Below are 20621 nucleotides of genomic sequence, written 5' to 3'. Positions count from 1 at the left end.
AATTCCGTCGAAAAATGATAAAAAGAAATGGCAAATCACGAGCCAGCCAAGTCAATGCGTCGTGTGTGGAATGGATGAAACGATACCAGGATATTTGGAGGGATTCTTGGCACGTCCTTCTCACTTTTCAGAGTGGAGCATTGTGAAGTACGGGGGACGGCATTGAATGAAAAGATAAGCCCGTAGTTAATGGCGCATTCCCTAGTGGTGCAAATTGGCTATCTAAAGCTTTTAATTTCTCAACAATAACCCAGCTATCGTACTTAGGTGACAAGACATCCAACCACGTGCCTTTGAATGTCCATCGTTGTGGTCGTCGTCTGCTTCTCACGTACGCGTTGGACTTGGCATAGCAACTTCTACTAACTAACCCAAGGGTGTGTTTGGATGAAACCAAACCGTGGTTTGAAAAAGTGATTCTGGAGAATAGATTCTGGAAAAAATAGATTCTGTGAAGAATAGATTTTGTAAAAAAGTGATTCTGAGAAGTGAGAGTGTTTGGATAGTTGTTATCAGAAGCACTTTTTATATATATAAATTACTAAAAAAAAGACATAAATTAATATGATAATTACAGAAAAAATAGATTTTATGATATATTTTAATTTGAAGAAATAAAATTGTTAATAATATGTTTTTTACCAACATAATTAATAATACATAAGATAATATAATTAATAAATAATTAATGTCTATATATATTTATAAAATATAAGATTAAATATATTTATAAAAAAATATGTTTATAAAAAAAATAATAAGATACATATCATATAGGCTCTCACACTCTCCCTTTTTTCTCCAAAAGCAAAAAAATTTTGCTTTTTCCAAAACCATGGTTTTGGAGTCAAAACCATGGTTTTGACCCAAAACCATGGTTTTGGTTTTTGGAGAGGCTGTTTGGGTAGCATTTTCCCCAAACCATGGTTTGGGTGGTTTGGGATGCTATCCAAACAGAGCCCAAATCATGTAGGCGAAAGTGTTGATTAAAATTATTTAATATATAAGAGGTGCATTGCTCGCCAGCACTTGACCCTTGTTCGCCATGTTGCAAGGCAGTGACTCTTTCCGTTAAACCCACGTTCATGAATAATTAGGACACACTACCTCTGTAACAACTAGTTGAGTAATTTAAGTAAATTAAAAAAACTAATTAAATTAGTTATTTGTAATAAATATATATATTTTTTAAAATATCTGTGCTAATAAAGTGTATTGGTTAGAATTAGATTACTTTGAAAAAAAATGATAAATATAAAAGACAAAGTAGATTAGAGTATTATATTTCAAACTAAAATAAAAGTCAAATGAGTTTTATATTAAGGACTGGAGGTAGTATTTACTCCTTCGGTCCTTAATATAAGACCCATTTAACCAATTTGATTAGATTAAGAAAGTTAACTAAGTTAGTTAATTATAAGAAATATGATACGTTTTTCCTAAAACACCTTAATCATCTTTCTTAATACCCCTCTTCTTCTTCTACTTGATTATGGTTGAGGGAGTATCCATAGGGGTAATTTAGAGAAAATTAATAAATATGAGAAATGGGTCTTATATTTAGAACCAAAACCAACTCAATAATTGGATCCTATATTAGTGACCAAAGGAGTATCATGAATAACTAAATTAACTAACTTTATTAATATCTATAAATTAAATTAGTTGTCTTTTCTTTCTTTTAACAAATTAGTTGCTTAACTTCTGGAGTCCCCCCCCCAAATATGTACTTATTTATGCGAGAATAAGTAGAAAAAGAGATGAGAAACATATAATTAATTAGAGGTAAAAAAATCATTAAATTTTTAGACAAATACAAATTGTTGCTTATATATAAAACCAACCTATTTGAAAGAATATTACCTATATGTTATATAAGACGGGAGTAGATTTTTTGCTAACGTGATTTAGTGGAGTCTCTACACATTTCTAATCTTTAATTTTAGCACTGTTAGGGTGTGTTTGGATAAAACCAAACCATGGTTTGGAAAATAGCTTCTAGAAAATAGATTTTGGAGAGAATAGATTTTATGAAAAAGTGATTCTGAGAAGTGAGAGTGTTTGGATAGTTGTTACCAGAAGCACTTTTTATATGTGCAAATTACTAAAAAGGGCATAAATTAATATTATAATTATATAAGGGATAGATTTTATAATATATTTTGATTTGAAGAAATAAAATTGTTAATAAAATAATTTTTACTAACATAATTAATAATATATAAGATAATATAACTAATAAATAATTAATATGTGTATATATATTTATAAATTATAAGATTAAATAGTGAAGAACCGAGTGTGGAATGAAGAGTGAGACATCAATTATGGGGGCTGCTTTGTCATATGCTGTTGGGCCCACACCAATGTCTGGAAAATTTGAGCCAGAAGCAACTTCAAACCACTTCTGTCGAAACCATGGTTTTGGGGTTCAAAACCATGATTTGACCCCAAACCATGGTTTGGAAGGACATCCAAATAGGGCCATAGTATACTCAAATCACTTTGGACCTGAGACTAATCTTTGTCAGACTAAGAATGTTATGGTTAAAGTTCTCTTAACAAATGCACTTCGCAAGTCCGAACTTGTATTATCCTTTTTACGAATTCTTTTCTTCAATTTAGTTGATGATTTTTTAACCAAGCATAAAATTGCAGGATTTTTAATATTAATAAGAATATCCTATAATAAAAAGATTTTATTACATATTTTAAGCTACAAACTTTTGCTAACCATTCTGAGGTAAAAAAGAGGATATCTTAGGGGGAAAGAACAAAAAATTTTATACAATCCAGTACATCAAACAAGTTTTTTTGTTGTTGTTGTCGTCACAATATACTACCTCCGATCCTTAATATAAGACCCTGTTTGACTTTTATTTTGATCCTAAATATAAGACCCCAATCCACTTTGTCTCTCATATTTATACATTTTTTTTTCCAAAGTAGTCATTCTAACAATGATAGTTCTAGTCAATATACTTAATTAGCAAGAATATTTTATGAAAGACAATATCTATTTAAGACAAATAATCAACTCAACTTACTTCCTTAATCTTCTCAAATTAGTCAATTGCCTCTTATAATTAGGACCGGCGGTAGTATCTAAAAAGTGTCACCATGAGTCAATTTAAGATGCAGCTCCACATCCGAAACTTACATTCACAAGGCATTTTTGGAATTCCAATAGGTATTAAATTTTGGCAAAAAAAAAAGGTATTAAATTAAAAAAAGAAGAAGAAGAAGTGAATTTCCATTGAGAATACGAGAAAGAGGTACTCCTCCGATTTTTAATATAAGATCTAATTATTGATTTAATTTTAATCCTAAATATAAGGTCTTTTTGTCATATTTATTATTTTTTCCTAAATTACTCCTATAAATCCCCCCTCAACCATAATCAAGTAAGTGAGGGAGGAAGGATATTAAGAAAAATAATTATGGTGTTTTAGAAAAAATATGTCATATTTTTTATAATTAACTAACTTATTTAACTTTTTTAATCTAATCAAATTAGTTAAATAGATATTATATTAATCATCAGAAGATTTTACACTTACGAGATAATGCCTCTCGTACGTTAGTCTGATAACGTAAAATTATTTCAAATAAACTAAAATCAGTCTTTTGACAAAAAAAAGAAAAACTAAAATCAATCAGGCAATAAGCAGTGTACATTCTTTTATACAGAAACGCAATAACGGGTTTGTTGTTTTAATAATAATTGGTCCATACCATCATACAAATCGATATTTTGAGAGATTCCCTGGTATGAAAATATAAACACTCATAAAAATATATAAAATATGCTTATTCCCAATCACAGTTTCGTATCCTTGTTATAGACGAAGGTTGTTAAACTCGCGAGTTTAAACAAATTCGTGATAACGATATACACTCAAATCATAAACTCGTAAAAGTTTACTTTTATTAGTAAATTGATATTAAAAGTATATAATCAAATAATTAATATATAAAAAATGAGAACAATTTCATTTAAATGTATTTTAAATTTAAATAATTGAAATTATACCCCTTAATGTTCATAATTTATCACCTTCAACCAAAAAATTCTTATAAAATTCATATTTAAAGTCAAAAAACATAATCAAATCTAAAATTTAACACGTGTTTAAGAACAAGTTGACATGATTTTGCAAGCTAAAAAATTAAAAACGGTAAACTTGGTAAACGAATTCATAAGTTTAGTCAAATTTACAATTATCATGAGTTTAAGAACGAATCGACATAATTTAGTTAGTTAAAAACGTAAAAACATTAAACTTAGAGAATCAACGCCGGAGTTTGATAACAATAGTAGAATACATAAATACACTTCCACACTGGGAAAAAAGAAAAAGATAGATACACTTCTTGTTTATTTTTCGGCCAACGTAACAAGATACGCTTCTTTTCTTCTTCTTTTCGGGACTAAAGAAGTAAAGAACACTTCCGTCATTTTTAAGGGAAAAACTAAGAACCCAACTTCTAAACTTGATTTTGTACTCAAAACCACTTCTAATCATAAAATTCCCTTCATAAATATTTTTCTACTTAACAAGAACTTTCTAATGAAAATATTATTTTGGAGAGGAGAGAAAATATAAAGATTAGGATTTGAAGCAAATATAAAATTTTAGAGTACGGTATGATTATAATGGTCATTTAATACCTAAATTAATGGGTTTATATTTACATTGATTTTAGGATTTAAAATTAGAGTTATAGTTATGATATTTATACACACACACACACACTTAATTCGAACTTAATCAATATATACAATTATCATATATATCAGATCAATTAATGGGACAAAAACTCAACAAGCTAAATTTAAGCATTACATTATCTCTATAATCCATCAATTCTTGAGTGTTAAAACTCGATACTAACTTCAAGACTTAATCTTTAATTATGCTCTCCCTCGCAAAATAATATTTCCATCAACAAGCCTTTGTTGTGTAAAAAAAAAATATTTTTGAAGCGAATTTTGTTATTAGGAGTGGTTTTGAATGCTAAATCTAGTTTGGAAATTGAACCCTTGCCTTAAAAAGATTGAAATGACTCTCTAATTGTGAAGAGAAGAACAATATGACGTAGGGATTTTATTTGACTCAATTGTCACAATATATTAAGTGACGCGGGTGTTGTTAAGAATAGGTCGTGTTGATATGCTTTACTTTCATTTTCTTACTTTCATCTAAATTTCTCGTATTCTTATATTCTTTTTTTTTTTTTTTGCCTAGAGTATTTTCCCACCTGAATAGTAAGAGATTAATCTCTCGAGGTACTGTCAGACGTTGTAGTGGAAACCTTTCCCAACAGTATTTTTTCCCATATATACCGCTCTAAGAATCGAATCCAAGACATGATATTTAAGGTACCTAAACCCTTTTTATTTGGACCAGTACTTGTTGGCCGTATTCTTATACTCTCGTACGTGCAACCATTATGCCAAAAGCTATGGCAATTATAGTTGGGTTTTGGGCTCCATTCCTATATGGAGAAAGGCCTAATATTTAAAGCCTATTTGAGTCTCACTTACGGAGAAGGGATAGATTAGGATTAAGAGTGAGACTTCATTTGAGGAAAACGAGCATCCATTTGGAGAGAGAAATTTTTAATATAATAGTGATTTATGTAAAAGCAACATATACAATCTGATTCATATTAATATATGTACTTTTGTATTAAATATCAATAAATTTTTGTTGGCAAAAAAAATATCAATAAATTTTTAATATTATGCTATACAAGAGGATCATAATTAAAAAAACATCTCACTCGCGTTATTGATTTCTCGCCATGTTGGCAGTTGGCAGTTGGCAGTTGGCACTGTATTCCGGGTTATGACTGTGAAGTCGACATCGGACGCAGATCCAACAACGGAAAAGAAAAATAATCTTGTCATTAAAAAAAAAAATCTACTTTGAATCATCTATAAAGCTAAAAAAATAATTTATAAAGAAAAATAATTTATCTTGACAGTTCAAATAATTCATAAAGCTGAAAAAATGTGGTTTTTATTTAAAATACGTTAAATTTATGCTAAAGTATACATTGGGTCATTTATCTTCATATAAATTTTTAGTTTGATCCCTAATTTTAAAAATTATATTTTTAGACTTAAAATTGTATTTTTAGTTCTTTAATCTTAAAATTTTTAATTTTAAATGATGATTTTCTGTAACAATCATAATTATTTTAAAAATTAAAATTAAAATGTTAATATTTAAAAATATCTTATTAATATTCAAGATCTAAATATCATCAATTTTTTTTAGAGTTAAAGGACTAAAAGTATATTTTTTAAAGTTAAGGGATTAAATTAAAATATTGTATAAAGTTAACGGATCAAAAGCACTCCATATTTTAGCCTTAAAATTTATAACTTTTGATATGATAAAAAAAATTTCACAAAAAGCACTAAGAACATCAAGAAATATATTTTCAAATAAAATATATTTTAACAAAAGAAATGAATATTATATTTAAATATGTTATAATAAGTTTAAGAGAAACTTATGCAAAATTGTTAAAATAAAGCAGTATATAATTTAAACATCTTGCAAGAAAAATAGAAATTTATCCAATTATTCATCACAAAACAGCGCTATGCCTCTTTCAAATTATAATTCCCTTCCCATTTTAGGAACACATAAAAGGAATTACTAAACAAGCAAAATACATCAAAATTAAATTATTAATCCTCATTCTATATGTTCAAGGACTAATAGTTTACACATCAGTTGAAGGATGAAAAGGAAACTTAGGTGCATTGTTTACATGTTTGCTAGATAGTTCTGTCATAAAAACACACAATTCACCTTTTCCAAACTCTTCTCTAGACTACTATAAACTCTTAATAAACACTTTTCTATTTTTGATCCTTTCTGGTCTAGCAGTACTTGATAAACAAGTTGCCTTACAGTTCAAACATGAGTCGAAGATTTACTTGGGTTCAATCTTTCTAATATTGCATAATGAACTCGAATCTAAGGACTCATTACTGTTGCAAACATGCGAGGAAGTAGTCACATTATTTACCTCCTCAAAGCTAGCTGAATTAGACGCTGACGATTCAGGCATATAGTTCAAACCAGCAGATTTCAGCATGCTTTCTATTTCTTTCACCACATCGCTCATTGTCGGTCTGTCTGCTCCTGAATCCTCAACACAGTTCATTGCAAGATCAACAAAGTTCTCCAGTTCCTTCAGTGGAGAGCCTAAGCCAAGAGTTGGGTCAAGAATTTCTTGAAGGCCATGCAAGTTTTTCGTCTTGTCAATTGTACTCCGAAATACTTTTACAATATGTTTTCCTCTTTGTATTGGTTTTCTTGCAGTTATTAGCTCCAACATCAGCACTCCGAAACTATAAACATCACTTTTCTCAGTCAACTGTTGAGTCGTGTAATAATCCGGATCCAAGTAGCCCTGTGTGATGAACTTGATGAATTTGCTAAGATCCAAAATATTTTTCAAGAAGACAAAATTTATGGCCATCTAATTCTCCAGTAAGATTTTTGCCTGGATATCTTTCATAGCTAAACACTATATTACTCCAAAACAAAACAAATTAGAGCCAATGATATATATGCCTTCCATCATATTATTATGCTCCATTTACAAATAAAGTGCAGGAGTACAAGAGAGTCAGGTTCTTGAAGTTCTTCAAGTATTCTACTCCATAGAAAGCTCTTTATTTCAGATATAATAAGGAGATATGTTCTGGTATCTGTTCTACATATGCTGTTGAAGCTAGACCATAATTAGCCTAAGATTAATAGATGCGTTATAATTTTATTAATATTCTCAAGGAACATACAAGTTAGAATGAATAATTATTTAATTATAGATAAAGTATTTAGATAAGCACGAGATCAGTCACTTTCTATCTTGTGCTTTTTTTGTATAGTATAAAGGTTTAGAGGATGTTGTACTAACCATTGTTCCTTTAACTTGTGTAGTGACGTGATCTTTTTCACAATTGTCCATAGGCTTGGAAAGACCAAAATCGGCAACTTTTGCATTCAAGCGTTCATCCAGCAAAATGTTGGTTGATTTAATGTCTCTATGTATAACAGGAGGATTGGCATGTTCATGGAGATAGGCCAAACCCCTAGCAGTACCAAGGGCTACTTTTAACCTTCTAGCCCAGTCCAATCTTATGCCGGACTTCCCTGCATAGACAATTCGCATTGAAAGAGGTTACAATAAGAAATATTCTTGAGTCTTCAAGTAGCAGCTTGAGCTTTTGATTTCATCATGTGAAAAGAAAGGATATGAACAGATCATAACCTAGTTAGTTTATTTCAGGTACTTAACCAAACAAAATTGAAGGGGAGAAAAGAAGCCGAAATTAGTTCCCACGCCAAAACCAAATTTAATCAGTTGAATTGTCACGTTAACTTCGTTATATTTGGTTATGTGCGTGTGTGCACGATTGAAGAACGCATTTAGCTAATAATGATATGATATTCTTGAGTATTGTTTTACCAAAATTTTCTTGAGATTGATTTGTATATCCTATAATAGCATAAAGTCTAACTAAAATTATTTTTAAAAAAAAATTGAAAAAAAGAACACTAAACTGAACCAAAACAAACTAAATCAATCAAAATCCAAAACCAAATAGAGAAGTCAAGGAGTTCCATTTTGCCAACTCAGTTATGTCGATCCAACTTAGTATTGGTTCAAAATTAAGCAATACCAAATCGATGAACCCTCTACCTGAGATGCTATCCTTCAAGGTTCCGTTAGGAACAAATTCATAAACAAGCATTTGTTCTCCTCTCTCGAAGCAGAATCCCAGAAGGCTAACCAGATTCTTATGGTGGACTCTTGAAAGGAGTTCAATCTCAGCTTTAAACTGAAGTACCCCTAGATTTGATTGTTTCTGAGCTCGTTTTATTGCAACCAGTTGTCCACTGGGAAGAGTTCCCCGATAAACCTGCGGACATTTACCTATTAAAAGGTAGGCACAAACATATAACTTAGGCACAATAGCATTGTCACTACCTTGTTCATATAACAGTTCTTGGTTGTATCGTCACAGTTAATTTATTCATGATGATTTTGCAATGTTATCGCAAGTATAGTAAGAAGATTCCAAATAACAATGACTTCATTTTGTGTATCACATTAGGGGTTTCGTTAGATTTACCAATGTTACCGGTCCCAGCATAAGGGGCCTCTAGAATTTAAGAGGCTAGTGTCTATTTCTTAGCCAGAATACGATCGATACCTTCCCATAACCCCCTGATCCAATCTCATTGGCTTGTGAAAAATTGTTCGTGTATTCTTTAAGTTCTTTGAAAGAGAACCTCTTTGCTCCGTGTAACTGAGGTCTGGGGCTGCTGCGGTCATTTAGATCCCAGTTCCCTGCATTTGTGAAGCCAAATATGCAGATAAACCTAAATTGCATATGACATAGTAGCAACTAAGGTGCTGAATAGAATAAAGCTATCTGACCGAATGGATTGCTTTCTTCCATCGCTTTTTCTGCTCTTCTTGTTTGGCAAAGGGCATAAAAACCTGCGAGGAGAAATAGCACAAGCGACACAGAACCTCCAACTGCAGCTCCAATTATGATTCTGGTGTTTGATGATTTACTTGAACTTTCAAGTCCTTACAAATTGCAAGATACTATCACAAAACAGTCTGAATAGAGGATTACCAATACTTTTTTCAATATGAAATGACATGTTTAATTACTCTGTTAGTCCTCAAAGTCCTAATCAGCTCTTAGTCTGGTCCTCCCTTGTCATTAAACTTTCATTTGAGGGTCATGAAAGTACGTTGACTTGCCTGACACATTGAATATTCAAAATTCACCCTAATTCAGCCTGCTGGCATTAGAATAGGGGTCACTTTCTCTCTTTCTACCCACTCCTTCTCTTCTATATATCTCTCCCTTAAGAATCCCTTCTCAAGCTCTTAATTTGATAAGATTCAAATCTCATCGCTGCCCTGGGCTGAGTTGGCAGAAATTTGCATATTTGAATGCTAAGATGATAACGTATTTTTTCCCATGGCACATAGATGGAGTTTCACAGATAAGGGCCAAATTATTATTATTTTTTAAATTATATGTGCTCATAAATTTTTTGGAAAGCTAGAAACCATTAGAATAGTAAAATATAAATGAAACCAATGTTTGAAAGTAGTTAACATTACCATAGTTATCAAGACCAAGAATGAAAGTATATGCTTCAGTTGTACTGAGGCTACTTAGCAGAACGCTCATTGCAGATATCATTGTTTGATTGAAGTGGTCTTGGCCTGAAGGGAAGATTTGTAGGGTGAGTTTAAAACATTGAAATGGAGAGCAAGGTGGATTGATCACAGAAACAGAGTCCACAGGTAGATGGTGGAATTGGAATGTTCTCACAAGATTTTCCTCAAGGGCAGTTATGTTTATATAAGAAGGAGCTCTATAAGATAAAGTTCCAACATACGGATATGCGCATTTGCAATTGGGACTAGAAATCTGATATGGGTTACTGCATTTATCAGGAACACAGTTACTCGGCAATTCTGAAGGTGGTTTGTCCTGAATGGTGCAGAGAGTGCTTGTTTCAGAACCTCTTTCATAACAAGCAGGGTTGCCTACGAGTCTGAAAAAATTGCAGTTATTATTCATCCATGCAGGCACAAAAAAGAAAGAAAAGATAGGCATTGTGAATGCCCATCCATTCCAAAAGCACAACTTGTTTACAATATGAGAGTATATTGCATGGACCTCACACAATTATTGTTGAAATTATTGAGACCTTTTATTATTTCCAAAACCAACAAAGACCTCCGCCGACATTGTTAAAATTAAAAAGATACTACCTCCGGTCCTAAATATAAGAATTAGTTGACTTATTTGAGAAGATTAAAGAAATAAGTTAGTTAGTTGTAATAAATAGATGTTGTCTTTCCTAAAATATCCTTAGTAATCAAGTGTATTGGGTAGAACTACCATTATTAGAAGGATTACCTTGGGAAAAAAATATATAAATATGAAAGAAAAAGTTGATTGAGGTCTTATATTTAAAACAAAAATAAAAGTCAAATGAGGTCTTATATTATGGACTAGAGATAGTATCTTTTTATTTTCAAGATTTACCCAAACCTTCCCTAGAAAAGAGTAAATTACAAAAACTTCTTTGAAATTAATTACAGACTTCCATTCTACTATCAGGGGAGGCTCGTGACGTGAAGCTTTTTAAAGAAAAAGTGCATGATTAGGTGTAAAGTCGAGAAAACTAGAGGGTGATGTGTATATTTTGCCTTTTGTTTCACATCCGTACGTGTAGTTCAGAGTATAACGGAGGTACCCGTAATTAGCAAAATTTAGAGAAATTTACATTGAATTTGAAAATAGAAAAGACGTCAATTTAACTTCAGAAAATTCAAGGAAACTCTACATAATTTACTTCGTTTAATAATTATTCTTAAAATAAACTTGTCAGATATAATCAAATAACCTATGCAACACAATATTGAAAAACGACCAGAACCATTAACAGCTATGCTTACGTTATTGTGATCCCAAAGGCTTCATATTGTTTGTTAAAACCCTGAATATGATTATTCTGCAAATCAATCAGTTGCAGTTGTCTGCTGTGGTTGGTGCCAATTTCTAGGCTTCCATTCAGTTTATTGTCCTTCAGAACCCTAAGATCGCATGCGGAATATTTGTCATGGATGACACTATTCCTATAATGAACACAATTATCACGAGCATAGATAATTTGGCACTTACACTTTCTGTAAATTGGCTAGACTAAAGAAAGCAGCAGGAATCTTCCCTTCAAGATTCGTACTCCCCATTATTCTGTCCAAAAAAAATGGGGGAGGGTTAACAGCATTTGATTGTTGAAATTACAAACACACACAGAACTGATGTGATCAAGAAGTGAAATAAGAAAGAATTACAGTGATTTCAAACTTGGTAAGTTTTGAAGCCACGATGGAAATTCAGATGGGTCAAAGTCATTGTTGCTCATATCCCTACACGAATGATTTCAAAAACTTAGCCAGTTTCACAAAAATAATTGAAACGAAAATTTGGTCCTCAAGTAAATCTGGTTTCATTTTAGTATTTCAAACAGTACTTTATCTTCAATATTGTCCTTATGTTAAATCCAATCAACAGAGAAGAGCACCAAAGCCTAATGTGAAGCTAATGCAAACATTAGGTGCTCAGCTGCCACTTAATCATGCCATAGTAGAGCAACAACAAGAAGACAAAATACTCCAGAGAACTAAAATTGAGATGATACAACTTCAAGGACCAAAATACAAATGTAAGAGATATACGCTTTACTTACAAGTACTGGAGAGAAGTCATTCCAGTTAGGTTTGGAATGGGACCTGACAGATTGTTGTTGTGCATGATCCTGACAAACATAAATAAAATCGAGGAGCTTGATGAAGAATGACAAAATTTCATCTGCAGATGCTAATAATACACATGAAATGAGCACGATTTGATTTGGCAGGATGCTTATGTCATCTTACAGGTCCGTAACATTATGGAGGCGTGCTAGGTTCTGAGGTACAGAGCCAGTCAAAAAGTTATTTTCCAAGCGCCTGTGGCAGCAAAGGAATGTTACTGCAAAAATGCACCAAGAATATTTCTGTCTATGAATTAGTTTGAGCAGGATATAATATGGACACTTACACCACTGTAAGATTTTGAGCAAGTCCAAGCGTATTGGGAATGTCGCCATTAAGTTTATTGCTATCCAAGATCCTGCCAAACAAATATGTCTTTTTAACTTGGCAGGCGAACAAAAATAAAATATCCTCATAAATTCAGATCCATTATTTTACTAATATGTCTCTAGTTTTCACTCTCTGTTTTAGTATTATGTAAGTGTTCCTTTCCCTTTCTTTTTTACGGCCACTCAAGTTTTCTGAGGAACGTTACATTGTATGCAAAAATGACAGCTAGGTGCACAACTAGCAAAACTGATCGGAGGTCACTGTAGTTTCAGGAAAGTTCAAAGGAGTATCTTGTAATTTTATTTATTGATTAACAATGGATCAGGAAGGGGAAAAAGAAGAAAATAAAAGGAATATTATCCCAAAAAGTACTATAGTGAGTCATCACTTTCTGACAAGCGCATCCTATAGTTGGTGAAGCTGAATAACAATTTTTTATGGTAACATCTAATTGTTCAATTGAATATTTATGGCAAAGAGGACAAAAATTAGGATGGTTCATAATGTTAAAGACTACTATAATATTCATCGGCCTTCCATTGATAGCTTATTATTTTTAATTAAATAATTCTTCACATAATCTTTTTAGAGTGGGACTCTTGCTGCACCCCATTCTCTTGATTAAAATTTTGCCTGAAAATAAGGTAGGATGGACCCATACTTTGTTCACACTTTGAGCCAAATGGGCCATCAAATGAAGGATGTGTTTGAGAATATAATAAAATTATTCATGAACCTTCACTTGACAGTTTAAATATTTGAACTGAAATAGATACTGACACTTACAAATGTATCAGAGCCATATTTGAGCTGAAAAGTTCCGGAGGAATAGCTCCTGAGATGTTGTTGTTCCCAAGATGACTTTTGGCAATGAATATACGTCAGGATACATAATATGAAATAGATCATTATTGTGTGAAAGAAAACCATCACTAAACTATTGCAGAGGAGAGCTGACATACAAGTGCAGTGCATTGTGCAGCATGTCTAGACCAGAAGTAGCTCCACTTGATACAGGGATAGGTCCAACAAGTTGATTATCAGTTAAGTCTAGCCACTGCAGTTTTGATAGATTGCCAATGGAAGCTGGAATTCTTCCACTAAAGCTGTTTGAGTTTAAAGATCTGTAACATGAAGTTGCTGATTCAATTTGTCTAGCTTGACAACCAAATGTCATAGCAGAACAATAAAATAACAATAATAATAATAATGAAGCATAGTTTTTACAGCTACTAAGATGAGAGATATCAACAGAATCTATATTTCCTTCAGTTATTAATGAACTACAATCCTGAGCTCAACTATCGGCACAGAGAAAAAATAAATTCAAATTGTACATATATTTTACATGTATCTATCTCTTGATTATATACTAAGAAGGATTGTAATTAAGATTTCCAAGGTGAACTAACAATTTAACATATTACTAACTAACAACGTACCAACTAACTAACAACGTACCAACTCTTCACTTATTTAACCTCAACAAATGAGAAGTGAAGTATAGCCATTGAAAGAATTTAAATATAAAAACAACAAATTCAAACATAACCCGTGCCCTACTTTTGATAGGAGCCCCATGATCACACTCAATCAAATTATAATTTTGAAGTTCAAGGCTCAACTCAATCATATACAAAGCTTGAAGTGAAAGCACTTATCAGACGAGCAGAACCTTGATTGAATGAAAATTATATATGCCAGAAACAAAACCTAACTTTCACATAATCTTTGTTATATAACAGAATGATTAAAAAAAAAACAAAAAGAAAAAGAATCTTACAAATAGGCAAGCTCTGGTAATGATCCAATTTCATCTGGAACAGGACCAGTGAAACCACAACCGACAATAAATCTGGAACATAAATGAGAGATCGAGTACTTAATCATTTCTTATTAAACAAATTCATGTTTGTGTAATGATCCTAACAACAGTCAATCCTTCCTTACAATTCCTCCAGCTTCTTCAAATTTCCGATTTCTCTTGGAAGTGGTCCTCCTAGGTTCTTATTGTAAGAGAGATCCCTACAAAATATGAAAATTAGAAGTAAAACATATACCTGTGCATGCATTAAAACTGGTTACTTTTTTAATACACAGAGGATAGAGGTAAGATCCATAGAGATCAAAATAGACAAAGTGTAATTATTCAACATGTTCCATCAGAAGATATAAAAAGAATACAACAAATTCATCCTATATCTTAATAATCTCTACCAAGCGGCATTGTTTACATGAGCCTCGAGCTCCATGCAATACCCGACTCAATTGAGATATGGTAATAAATAGTGGTCAACAAACACTACCCATTTCAGACCAAATTAAAAAAAAAATGATAATAACAATTCCATTTTGCAGTAATTTTAACAAGAAGTTAAGACTTCAAAAAAGTTAAACTAAGCTAAAATCTTTATTTTCTCAATGTTCAGATTATTGGGAATAACAAATAAAAGAGCAGTGGATGATGACAGAGATTGATAATGCTGAGCCTTGATTAGCACGAGTTTAGGAAGGTTGTAGGCGTTACTCCCTACTAGATAGATAATATCGTACCTCGCGCTGTTTGCATCATGGTTTCCAGTCAGCGATATTATTTTTCATGAAAAAATGACTGCTTTCAGTCTTTAATATAAGAGCTAGTTTGATTTTTAATTTAGTTCTAAATATAAGACACTAATCAATTTTGTCTCTTATATTTATTCTTTTTTTCCGGCCATTATAATAGTTGCATATGTTAAAGGTTTCATCAAATAAAAATTCTAGCTAATATATGTGATTAGTAAGCTAGAAAAAATATTTATTTATTATAAATAACTAACTTAACTATGTCTTTAATCTACTCCGGTGAGTCAACCATATTAATGACCAAAAGGAGGAATAACAAATGAGATCGAAGTTATGCATGCAACTCTATGCATAATACTTTTTAGTTTGTAAAATGTTTATCTTAGATCTCTAAAAGTTAGATACTTTTTTATAAAGAAATCAAACAGCACGATAACCAGAGATGATGATTACAAGGTATACCTATCACTTGAAGTAGAAAATGTTTAGTTCACAAGCGTGAAATGAGTAGAAACATGATCATGTGGTTACATTGACATCCAAAACCGAAAATGGAAGTCGTAACGAAGAGTGAAAAACTCACAGAGCCCGTAATTCAGAGAGCGATCCAATATCCGCGGAAAGCTGGCCATTTAAATCTATGCCTGCTATTTTTCTGAAATACTTGCAATGAAGTTTCAGTTTCACAAGAAAAGAAGTAAAGTTGGGAAGAAAATTCAAGTGAGAATAGAGACATTACATGGAAGTGACACGCGACTCAGTGCAGGAAATTCCCTCCCAGCCATTGCAAGGATCCGAACCCTCCCAACTTTGGGGTACGTTTTGCATTAGGTTCTTCAGAGAATCTAGGGCGTTCACTGCATCACAATGCTCAGTTAAGAATTCAAATGTAGGTTTCCGTCATTGATTCTTTACAATGCTTGCAAGATGGTGGAGGGGAAGAATTTCCTTCAAATTTTTTCTTTATTTTTTTTTTCTTGTTTGACCTTTGGCCTTAGTCAAATCTCGGTCCTAATTTTTTAAATTATTTTATCAAAATTATTTTAAAATGATCTGAAATTCTGAACTCTGTCAAAAGTCAAAACCATTTGGATCTTAAAAAATCCTACATAAAAAAGAAAAAGTTGAGGAAGATTTGACATAAATAATGCTTTTAAATAAGGAATGAAAAGAATCTATCATTAAAAAAGATACTGTGTGATTCTTTTGTGATTTGACTTGAATCAATCCAAAAACAATATTAATTTTTAAAAATAAAAGATCATATTTAAATAAAGGGATAATTAATTCACAGCTCCTTATAATTTCAATTAATTTTGAATCAGGTCCTTATAGTTTTTTTCTTTTTATCAGGTCCTTATACTTTCACCTGTTTTTAATTAGGTCCTTGTATTTATTTTTCTTTTTATCAAATTCTTATAAGTTCACTTTATTTTTAATTAAGTCCCTGAATTTTTTATTTTTTATTTTATAAATTCTAATAGTACTATTATATAAACATGCATAGTATATATTATTTAATATTAGTTTATAAACAATAATATTCTAAAGATATTGAATTATTATAATAATTTTAATTTTTTCAGCAAAAAAATTAATTGTTCTAAAAAATTTTCCTGAATTAATTAATTCTATTACTTTTTATTACATAATTATTAATTTAATTTAATTATTAATATTTATATTTCAGTATTAATCTATTTAATTAAGTTTATATTTAATTAATAAATAAAATTAAAACTACATGGACCTGATTAAAAATTTAGTGAAATTATAAGGACTTAATTAAAAGAAAAATAAATACAAGACTTAATTAAAAAAAGATAAAAGTATAAGGACCTGATAAAAAAAAACTATAAGGACCTAATTCAAAATTTATTAAAACTATAAGGACTTGCGGATTAATTAACCCTTAAAATAAACATTAAAATCAAGTTAGCATAAAATCCAAGGGAGCTCCTCATACTTGCATTAAAAAAGAGATGCCAATTGCTGCACATGGATATCATCATCTAGACGATAACGAGTTGACTGATATATAAAGATAAAAGCTACTACCTCCTGCCTCATGTTGTTATTATGAGCTGTTTGGATGAAAACCAAATTATAATTTTAAAAGTATTTTTACTATTTACAAAATAAATGTGTGAAGGGGTTTATTTTGTTTTGTGAAAAAATGCTTTTAAGAAGTGTTTTTGGCAATAGCCAAACACCCCCTTAATAAAAAAAACTTTTATTTCAATTCTTAATATAAAACCCCAATTTTCTTTATTTATTATATTTATCTATTTTTTTTAAGTAGTCTTTGTAATAATGGTACTTATAGCTAAGGGTGTTCGTGGGATGGGACAGGATTTTTGTCACGTACCGTCCAGTCCTGATTTTGTCTCCAGAGGTCCCGTTTTCCCTTTTTTTTAAGAAAAATAATTTTTTGCATGAATTTTTTATGTTATAATAATTATTTTTCATTGAGCTTCTAAAGATAAAAACATTATTAAAAAAAATTACATAGAAAGCTCAATTATATGTATGAAAAAGGTATAAAAACAATAATTTAAAAAAATATTGTAAAAAAAAGCTATATATGGTTTTATGAATTATTTTATTAAGGAAGGAGGTTTTATTGAGAGAATGTTACAACTTAAAAGTTAAAAATCACAATAGAAATAATAATAATTATTATTAATAAATAAATTGAATAATCTAATAATAATTATTAATAAATATTTTTTTAAAAATGTTAAGATGGGACGATTATATTCCTCATCTCATCATGTCCTGGTTACTGTCCCATCCCGTCCTGTACTTGTCCCATCTTGATTTTTTTTTTTTTTTGTTCCATCCCCAACTCACAGGAACCAAGACTAGGACAAAACAAATTGAATACTTTAGTTATAGTCAATATACTTGATTAGCGAAATATTTTAAGAAAACAATATATATTTATTATAAATAACTAATTTAACTTTTTTTTATCTACTCAAATTATTAGCTAATCCTTATATTTAGGATCGAAGGTATTATTTCAACTTTCCAGCAAAACAAGTTGGCCGATCCAGTTGCAAAAAAATTGACTTTCTAAATCCTCTCAAGTGCTCTCTCGCCCTTCGAATATGAAATCTTAACCTTTTTTTTTTCAAAAAAAAAAAATTAAGTAAGTTGAGCCCAAGAGAGTGGATGAGATCAAGATATGGCTCTTGATTCAGGGGAGTTTGGAATCTGAATCCCCAGTGGCTTGATTTTGTTTGTTGGGCCTAGCCCTCTTTTATTAAAAAAAAAAAAAGAAGAAAAGAACTAAAACTTTGCTGAGATAGCCATCAGTGTGACTTTGAGAAGAATCTGATGTTACAAAGTGGAGTCTATTTAATCCTCTAATTTTACTCAAGATTTTAGTTTTCTTCTTGATTTTAAAAAAATATCTTTTCAACCTTCTATTCCTTATTTACATTAAGTTAAAAAATTAAAAGAGTACAAACGTATACATCTACGTACATAGTTGTAAGCCATATGAGAAGCATCAGTTTTTGTTCAACAAGTTCAGATCCCTTAAATTTACTGAATACCTTCAAACATCAGTCAATATTCCATCAACTTTTTCATGAAAGATAGATAGTTTATAAAGGTGGATTGTGTAAGATGGTTCCAAAACAGAGTTCTGCAGTGAAGAGAAAGAAGAGAAACTGATAAGAGAGGACTTACTATCTTCTTCCATGGATGTTGATTCCGCTGCAAAAGAAAGCAGCAAGAAGTTGAGAAGAAGATGCAGAGATAGCAACTCATGAACCCTTCTCTCACCCATTTTCAACACAAAGCAGCACTTCCACTTTCTCCCCAGCCTCATGGCAGTTTTATGTTAAATGAAATATATAAAACCTTTCCTCCTTATATAGAGAAAATAATTGGGAAAGGTCTTCCATTAAAAACTTTATTTTTAAAAAGGATGCCATAAATTTAAATCATTAAAATTCGATCTGAATACTTTACAACTATAAAAAAAAATTGGAAAAATCTACTTTATAATAATATTCTTCAAATTTTAACAATTTAAATTTATTTATTTAAACAAAATGCAACGTCTCTTATTCTTTTATGAGTAAATTCATTTTGAGGAAACTGAGCACCATCATCATTAAACTTGTTTTTAGAAATTTTTTGGCAATTTTTTTATTAATAAATTAAGAATGTTAAACAGATCTAGCAATAAAAGCAATTGACATTTTCCTCCTTATTCCTATTTTCATAGTTTTGCCCAACAGCATGAACCTGACGGTTAGCTCTATTATGAGGAGGATAAAAAGGAGAATCCAAAAAAAAAAACCTTTTAAATTTTCAAATTTAAAATATTACACTTTAATTGCAATTCACAAAATCTAAAATGCAAATAACAATATATTTTTATAGTTATTCCTAATTTGAGATTTTAAAATTTTAAAGGTATTTGTTTGGGATTTTTTCAGGACAAAATTCTCATTGCTCCTTTTTTTTCCTATTAAATAAATTCAAAATAATATTGAATGAAAATTGACCTTCCCACGCCTATGGTCCCCAGAAAAAAATCTTAACCTTTAGGAAAAAAACCTTGTAAATGTATCTAAATATTGGAGAGTATAAAATATCATCTAAAATATTTTTTTAAAAAAAGACAGAAAAATACCTATTAAATTTTAAAATAATAAATAGGTAATTTTGACATATTTTGAGTAGTTACAATCATTACAAAAACAGTTAAAATCATTACCAGAGTAGTTAGCATGACATACTTTTTTAAAATTTAATAAGGAGTTTTTTGTAATTTTTCCTAAAATATTAAAATAACATGGATGGCATTTGTTATATTGAACACTAGGACACTATATCTACTGATCTAAATATTATAATCTCTCTAACTCTAAATAATTGAAGAGGTTTTTTTTTTAAATTCTAACATAAAAACTTAACATCTTTTATTTTTTTTATATTTATTATTTCTTCCAATATACAATGTATAGTCTATATTGATAATACTCCAATATAAATAATAAAAGGAATGTTATTTTAGAAAGATCATTACATATTTTATATAAATGATAGACTCACATAATTTTCTTAAATTAAACTTCTTGTTAGTATATTTAAGATTAAAGAGTTAATATTTTTTTTAAAATAACACTTAGCTTTAATACCTTATATCCATTAGATTAAGTTTTCCAATCATATATGACTATGGTGTCTTATTTTATTAATGTAAGTTTATAATTAAATAATAATATTTCAAAACTAGGACAAATAGTAACATATGATTAGAAAACTTGACATAATGTATATAAAGAAATTAATATAAGTATGATATTATTATG

The 20621-nt window shown here is 30.4% G+C and overlaps 1 protein-coding gene across 1 annotated transcript; it reads right to left on the bottom strand.

Moving 5' to 3' along the window:
- Positions 1–6889: 6889 nt before the first annotated feature.
- Positions 6890–19134, bottom strand: LOC114721234 (probable leucine-rich repeat receptor-like protein kinase At5g49770). The gene is made up of 19 exons (XM_028907061.1): positions 18985–19134; positions 16025–16142; positions 15869–15940; positions 14671–14745; positions 14504–14575; positions 13683–13844; positions 13507–13581; positions 12677–12748; positions 12514–12585; positions 12324–12392; positions 11929–12003; positions 11756–11827; positions 11530–11667; positions 10180–10619; positions 9475–9630; positions 9248–9384; positions 8734–8953; positions 7948–8183; positions 6890–7437 (listed from the first exon to the last, which is right to left on the bottom strand). Exons 1-19 carry the CDS (start codon positions 19124–19126, stop codon positions 6955–6957), a joined length of 2886 nt encoding a protein of 961 aa, XP_028762894.1. The 5' UTR covers positions 19127–19134; the 3' UTR covers positions 6890–6954.
- Between the last annotated feature and the right edge of the window lie 1487 nt (positions 19135–20621).

This window comes from Neltuma alba, unplaced genomic scaffold, assembly GCF_004799145.2.
Source record: "Neltuma alba isolate B1F8T4 unplaced genomic scaffold, ASM479914v2 tig00012014_pilon, whole genome shotgun sequence".
Lineage (NCBI taxonomy): Eukaryota > Viridiplantae > Streptophyta > Magnoliopsida > Fabales > Fabaceae > Neltuma > Neltuma alba.
This window is presented reverse-complemented; position numbering and strand designations above follow the sequence as displayed.